The sequence below is a fragment of the Echinops telfairi genome, unplaced genomic scaffold (assembly GCF_000313985.2).
Source record: "Echinops telfairi isolate 266 unplaced genomic scaffold, ASM31398v2 ScPeMD7_7420;HRSCAF=8458, whole genome shotgun sequence".
Classification (NCBI taxonomy): Eukaryota; Metazoa; Chordata; class Mammalia; order Afrosoricida; family Tenrecidae; genus Echinops; species Echinops telfairi.
Window position 1 is genome coordinate 765930 of NW_022111320.1, and position 7070 is coordinate 772999.

General features: G+C 44.7%; 1 protein-coding gene across 1 annotated transcript in view; it reads right to left on the minus strand.

The window, feature by feature from the left end:
• Positions 1-445: 445 nt before the first annotated feature.
• PLCH1 (phospholipase C eta 1) overlaps positions 446-7070 on the minus strand; it is a 261944-nt gene continuing 255319 nt past the window's right edge. Inside the window, exons 21-23 of the mRNA XM_045297657.1 lie at positions 6140-6243; positions 5365-5713; positions 446-3673 (exon numbers count right to left, since the gene is read on the minus strand). Of these exons, the coding sequence (XP_045153592.1) occupies positions 1593-3673; positions 5365-5713; positions 6140-6243 (2534 nt within the window). The 3' untranslated portion in view covers positions 446-1592. The remainder of the gene's footprint in view (positions 3674-5364; positions 5714-6139; positions 6244-7070) is intronic.

The following is a 7070-nucleotide window of genomic DNA, read 5'->3' on the forward strand; positions in this document are numbered from 1 at the left end:
CCCCCCCCTGTACACTGCATCCTCCGGTACATTCCAAGAGAGAAATCCCCATCAGAAAGGGAAACCTCTGAGTTGGGGACTGAGGGAACCTCCCCACTCTTCCCCCACATCAGAAAGCTTTAGTATAGCCAGCCAATGTCCCACCCATCTCGACTGCCTTCCCCACAGGGCCCTCCACAGCTGCCCAGATCACCGGGGAAGGATTATTCTTAAACTAGCAAATGTGCAGGCTCATTTCGTTGGATTTCTTCTCAAGTCAGCTTGCAATGTACTCTTTAAAGACTACGAAAAACACTCGGTATAAGTTGCTTCTTAAGACTGTCCCTACAATAGAAGTTCTCTCTTCTGCTTCAGAGAGAGGAAAATCCGTGAGTGCCTCGGGATCCCTTGTTCAAAAGTCATCATAGAAGCTTCAATTAAAAAAAGAAAGAAAGAAAAGTCCAACAAGTGTTTAAAAATCCGCTTTAATTATATTTTCATGAATTCCAAGAAGAGCGTCACTGCAGTCCAAGTTACAAAAGAGCAAAGAGGGACCTCTGAACACGCAGTAAAAATGGATTCACAGTGGAAACCATGCAGGTTGGTACTAAAATATAGTTGGCTAGGCTCCCTGGAGGGAAAACGTGTCTTCTAATTATCGATTCAGTTGGATTTTATGATGATAATGTTTTAAAATTTTTTTCTTGAAAGCTTTGGGGAAGTTCCAATTTGTGCTACTATTTATTATTGTTAGAGTCTGCCAAAAGTCGTTCGTTCCGTACAGCCCTTATTTTCAGTCTATAATTTAATCAGAAAGCTCCAAAGTACAACAAATATCTTGGCAATTGTGTTCTTGTTACATACAAAGCCATTAGCAAAAATATGTAACAAAATTCATGTAAAACAAATAGTTTTGTCTTTATATACAGAAGTTTTCTCTTCTTTATATCTACTCTAAAAGAGAGGGGGATAAGTCAGCTACCAACTCCCCCTTGATTTCTCTCATCCTGGGGAGGGGTAACGAAATCAGAAAGGGCAAAACAACCCTTGTCCGTGTCTTTCAACAGAGTCATAAAAAATGCGCGTGGGCTTCTAAACAAAGGAGGAAAATGGCCATGGCTTTAAATAAAGAATTCATCCCATTGGGAAGAGATGTAAGAGCCCCCAATAATAGTACTTAATTAAAAACACCCCAAAAATGCATCCCTTTGTCCTTTTGCAGTGTCCTAATCAACTCAACAGAGAGTTTAAAATGACTACATTTGTGACTATGTTCTAAGGACATACGTATAGGAGAAAACATCTTGGCAAAACGTGTGCATTAGGACCCAAGCTGAGGGAACGTTTCACATCTAGAGCATGCACGTCTCCCATCCCAATACAGCTTACAAGACCTCGGGAGGGAAGTTCATAGGCACGTGGCAAATGTCACAGAATCTACGTACAAACGCACACCCAGGAAGCACACGCGCAGGCAAAGAGAAACCAAAAGACGAGTTTAAAAATACATTTCTAGATCATCTCAAAGCCAGGGGTCACGGTTACTGGAGGGGCCAAACTGGCATTCTACAGACTACTTTGTAAACACTGAAGATGCAGCTTTACGTCGTCGTTCACAGTCTCAAGAGGAAATAAATTTCTGGCTTGTCGTCCCCGCTGGCCTCAGTCGGCCAGACGGAGCCATCTGCACACAGCTGGTCCAAGTGGCCCTGGCTACGGGCTGCGCACGCCCCCTCGGGGACGCCGCGGCCTGGCAGGCTTTTGCGCGGACTCAGGTAGCCCGCGATGTACGAGCCGGTGGAGTGGCGGTTGGCGGCGGGCGGGGGCGCCGAGGAGGGCTTGTTTCGGAGCAGCACTCCCCCCACGGGGCTGAGGTTCCCGACTTTATGCTTGTTGGCTTCCTGTTTCTCCTTGGCCCGACTGGCAATGTTGCGCACCCTGCTCTGGCTTCTGGATGACAGCTTTCGGATGAGCGCCCTGGGGAGGTGGTTCGCCTCCTGCTTGGAGCAGAGCACCTGGCAGCCGTCGTCCTGGTCCAAGGACACGAGCTTCCTCAGCTGCTCCGTGAGAGCATCCGCACGCTCCGATGGCTGCGTCTTCACAGGCACCCCCTTCTGGTCCCTCGAGCCAGTTGTAAGGAAACTCTTACTAATACACTGGTACTTGCTTTCAAAGTGACACGCGATGTCCTCCGATGTTAAATCCCCCAGGCTTTTCGATTTACAAGGGCTGGGCAGTTTCCGAGCCGACAGAGGAAGCGGTGGGGGGGGCTTGGGCACGGGGGCATGCGGGTCTCGAGCACTGGGCGGCAGGGGCACGCAGGGCAGGCTCGTTTTTGCAGCTGGGTTTGAGAAGTGGTTCCGCACAAAGCCAGCACCCTGACAGGCAAGACAGGAAGTACTTCGACAGTTGACATGTGGAACACAGTTGAATACTCTTGGGGTGGAACTAGGGAGAGTCTCTTCGCAGTGGCCATTCTGCAAACCGCTCTGAAAACGTTGCACCTCCCTCAGGCTCTGATTCAGCTTTGAAGGAGAAGCGGGTTGGCTTGTGGTCCCTCTCCTGGCGTCGCAAGTGGTTATGGAGAGACTGTCTAGCCCTCCATCAATCTCCACCAGACTGCTCTCTGCAGAGATTAAACAGAGAGTGGGATCCGCAATGACGTCTTCCAGCGTCACTTCCATGGATGGGGCAGGGCTGCGGGTCGTCAGTCCTTTCCAGTCTTGTCCCTTGCTGGGACTTGTTAGCAACCAGCAGTGAGTACGAGGGGATGCAGGCAGATTGCTTTCTGTGGCCCCTCTCTTGGCCTTACTAGAAAGCTCCTCACCTGGTTTGGCTTGAGCGATGGGAGTGCAGGTGTTTTCACGAATGACTGTGTGTGGGACGTGCTCTGTAGTCCCAGGACTCGAGAATGCGATAGGCTCAGGAGATGAGCACAGGAAAGGTGACTTGGACTTTCCTTTGGAAAAGCCATGCTTTGAGGGCAGTTTTAGACCAATGGTGGGCAAGTCAGAATGGCCTGGCATCGCACTGGTACACTGGAGATCAGAGGCGACTATGACACTGGCCTGATCACTGGTCTCATCAAACTGGCCAATCAGGGCTGAGATGGAACTGCCTGGTTCATTCTCATTTGTCATAGAGGTATTGTCAATAAGTTGGGAAATCCCACTATCCTGCAGAATCGCAGTTGACTGTAAGTCAGGTATGTCTGCACAGAGTGTGGAGATATCTGATAAACAGAAGGAGGTGGCAGCTCGGCCCCTGCCCCTGTCATCCCCCCAAGTCTTCATCTCCAAATTGCTTTGGGGAAGGATGCTTCCTGAAGGTGTCGTTTTCCCTTTCAGGAAGCCCTCAACACTTGCATGTTCTTTGGTTTTCACGCCACCCAGATGTTGTGTTAGGTTAACTGCAGGGTCAAGATCCAAATGCTTCTTTGGGGAGAGGGGTTTGTTGGGACGATGGTTTTCCTGGCAATCACTTGTCACATTTAATGTGGCTCTCCCACACTTAGGACCGGGCACTCCCAATGGCTCTCCTGTAATGGACCGATTGGCAGAAGAAAGATTGGAGCCCCCTTGGCTGGTGTCTTTGTAGAGGAGTGCACTGGAGGAGGAGAGCTTTTGGTTGAAATTTTGAAAATGTTGGTCTTGTGTACCTGCCTTGCCTTTTCTCTGGCTGTCCACATCGGCTGCTGGAAAAGAAACAAACAAACAGTCTAGGTGATGTGGATCACTTTATGTAGAGCCTGTGCACACTCAGGTTTGTCTTCAGACAGACACATGAAAAAATGTAAGTCTGAAAACGGAGACAGAATATAATTATGAATTGCAGAGATTGACAACAAAATAGTTGTGAGATGGAAAAAAATGATAAAATAGAGTCACAGGAATTTCATTGAGCCTCCCTTTGGATATCTATTACATCAGCTTAGGATGTAATATTCATTGTAAAAAAAAATGTCAATGAGTTACCGTACTTTTCAGTGAGGATTACCTTAAGTTGTTTCCTATTCAGATTTGCACTATAAGAAGCATGGTGCTAAAAACAGAACAAGACAGCTCTGTTAAACCAAGTATTGCGACACTGGAAATTTAGACACTCGATGCTTTCAAAGTTAGGCACCTTTAACCCCACATCACAATGATTATCAATTAAGGAAGACAGTTTGGTGAGGATATTACTTAATTTCTCAAACAAATGCGAAGATTCAATAAAAGCATTAAAATACAAATCTCTGTTGACTTAAAAATGTAGAGATATTTCAACTACCAAATCAATTTAAAAGTTGGTCATCTGAAATGTAAACTCCCACCTAGTATATAATAAAAATTTGTAAATCAAGCTAATACCTGGTGAAAGAGATAACGATAAATGGTTGGTCACCAGTTCTATGATTGTAAATTTTAGAATCATGTTGTTTGTTTGTTTTTGAATGTATAAATAGCACATGAATTCCCTATCAAGTGCCAGTATGTTGTCAGGCATAATAACAACAAAAATAGACAGTTCACATTAATTTTGGTACCCCCATCATGGTTAGCATAGAGCCACGACAATATTGGGTGGTCAGTTATTCTTGATCAAATTATTCCCTAATACTTTCTTAATACTTTTAGTTTCATAATATGCACAAAAATCAACCTTTAACTTCTTATATATTTGCCTAAATAAAAATGTGTTTAATGTTTATCATTTTTAAAAAAGGAAAACACAAATAATTCAAAAGAAAAATTTTAATGTCTGCTAATCGGCTCATACTAAGTAAGTGGATGCAACAAGTATGGTCCTTTGCCTGGAGAGCCTCCATCCTGCCAGGCGCCACACACAGGCCTCCTTTCCTGCAAACATCCAGGGATGAGGCAAGAATGGGCATCGGCCAGCATCCCCTGAACTGCCTCTTGAAGAAACAAGGATTTTTCAAGTGAAGAAAGTGACTTGTTTTTGACACTTGGATTTTTTCTTCCTCTTCCACATATAGCTCCAATCATGGAAAAGAAATACCACTGTGTTCAGCCTCAGAATAATCAATACATATGGTTCTCACTTGAAAAACCAGGATTTCTGTTGCCATTTTGCAGGTATCCCCTTTCCTCCCTCATAGAACCATGTGTTCCCTGTCATGAGAGCTGACGGCCTCCCTTCTCCCTCGCTGTGATTTCAGAAAGCACTGAGGTTGTGAATCCTTAGGTGACCGGGAAACATCTCTTCAACTGTCCCTTCCCATCCCAAAGTTAACAAACGTTGAGTCCTAAAGATAATATTGGACATGATTTCTTCAGTGTATCTGACTTAGGCTACAAAATGTCAACCATATCATCAATCATCAGGAACTTAAATGCAGTCTAGAAAAGTTTGTTCTTAGGAAAATTTAAAGCACCTTACCTAGAGAGTTTTCTTTTCCAGCCGTGTCTGCTGTTTCAGATACGGGCAGCGAAAATGCTCCTAGAAGACTCTTGTCAACTGGCATAGAATTAGGGCGGGCTTGCAAACTCCGTGTGGTCCTCCTCAGAACACCGTCTTGATCTCTTGTAGCCTCGGACACAGAATCCTTTATCTCTACCATTTCTTGGAAGCCCATTTTGCTCTTTTTCCTGCCTTTGGCTGGGGCACTGGCTGTGCGTCGCAGAATTCTATCTCCAATGGATCGTTTCCGGACGTAATGGGAATTGGTTTCTGAACTGTGCCTGGGATTCTTATTGAACAGTCCCTTCAGACCTTGGAGTTGCCTGTTCTGAAGACACACACACAAAGCAAGCCCAAGTTAAACAAATGGCACCGTGATAGCAGCTCGCGTTCTAAGCGATGTCATGAAAAATGAATGCAAAACAAAACTGCAGCCATCACAGTATATCCAAACGAGAAAACAGCAGCTCACAGCATGTTGGTACAATGTCATGCACAGGGTATTCACTTTACGTCGTGAAGAGAACAGCCATCTATTATCACAACCAAGCATTTTCTCAAATGTCCTACCCAGACACGAGAAGGTGGTAGGAAAGTGTCCAGAGTCTACAAAACTCAGCCACCGTAAAGCAACAGAAGAAGCATGTTTCCAAGTGGCAAGCAGAAATATGGAGCGGTATGAGAAAGCATGCCACCATAGCATTGTTTGTTTTTAATACGCCAGCAAGAACCAAACACCATGCTGAGAAACTACCTTTGTAGCTCCTAGAAAGTGCAAAATAGTATAACTGGGGTTGAGTATTAAAGGGCTCCACTGTGAAAGACACAAAAACAAAACCACAGTCAACACAATCGGAGCTCATTCAAGAAGGGCACATAAAAAAAAACTGCATGAACTTCACAACCCTTCCTCCCAGGTTTGGTGAGTCTTAGTTTGACATTCATTCACAACACCAGCATGTTGTGGAATATACACCCTGACCCAAGCGCACCTTGAGAATAATAAACAGTATGACTCATCATTGGATTTTTATCTCAGAGAGAGAACAGAAGTCTAATCGAACATTTTCTTTGGTTTAGTTTAATTTATTGCTAGTCCTGGTTTTAAACAAATTCTGTAATGTGTTCTCCTCAACTAGGATAAAGGCTAAAGTTATTAGATACTTAACCTAGGGTTCCTAGAAACTCATGGAATTGTTTACCTTCATGTGTATTTACCCCAGAGGTAAGATTCCCAACAAGGAGCACAAGCAGAAACCCAGGACATAACACAGACAATCACGATAAACTTCCCTCCTCTTAGAAATTAGAGTTCTTGAGCACTCCAGGCCCTATCGGTCCCACTCTTGCCAATTAGCTTGTAGCAATAGCAAATCTCCACTCACCAGCAATAGGTATGAATGGATTGTACTCAGTGGCATAGAACAACATAGGGCCCACAAGAGAGGGCCCCCCAAATGTATTCTGGTCCTCTCCTAATGCTGTCCGGCAACCTTCTTAAATTTTCACTCTCTTACTGGCAGCTTCCCATTATAATATATACATATATATATTTACTGAAATATAAGGTTGCTCCTATTTTTAACCCATATTTACAGGAGGAGGAGGCAGACCTTGTGTTGCCAATGGTTAAAGCACTAGGCCACTAAGAGAAAGGTTGGAATTTGGAGTCTCGAAGGAGACAA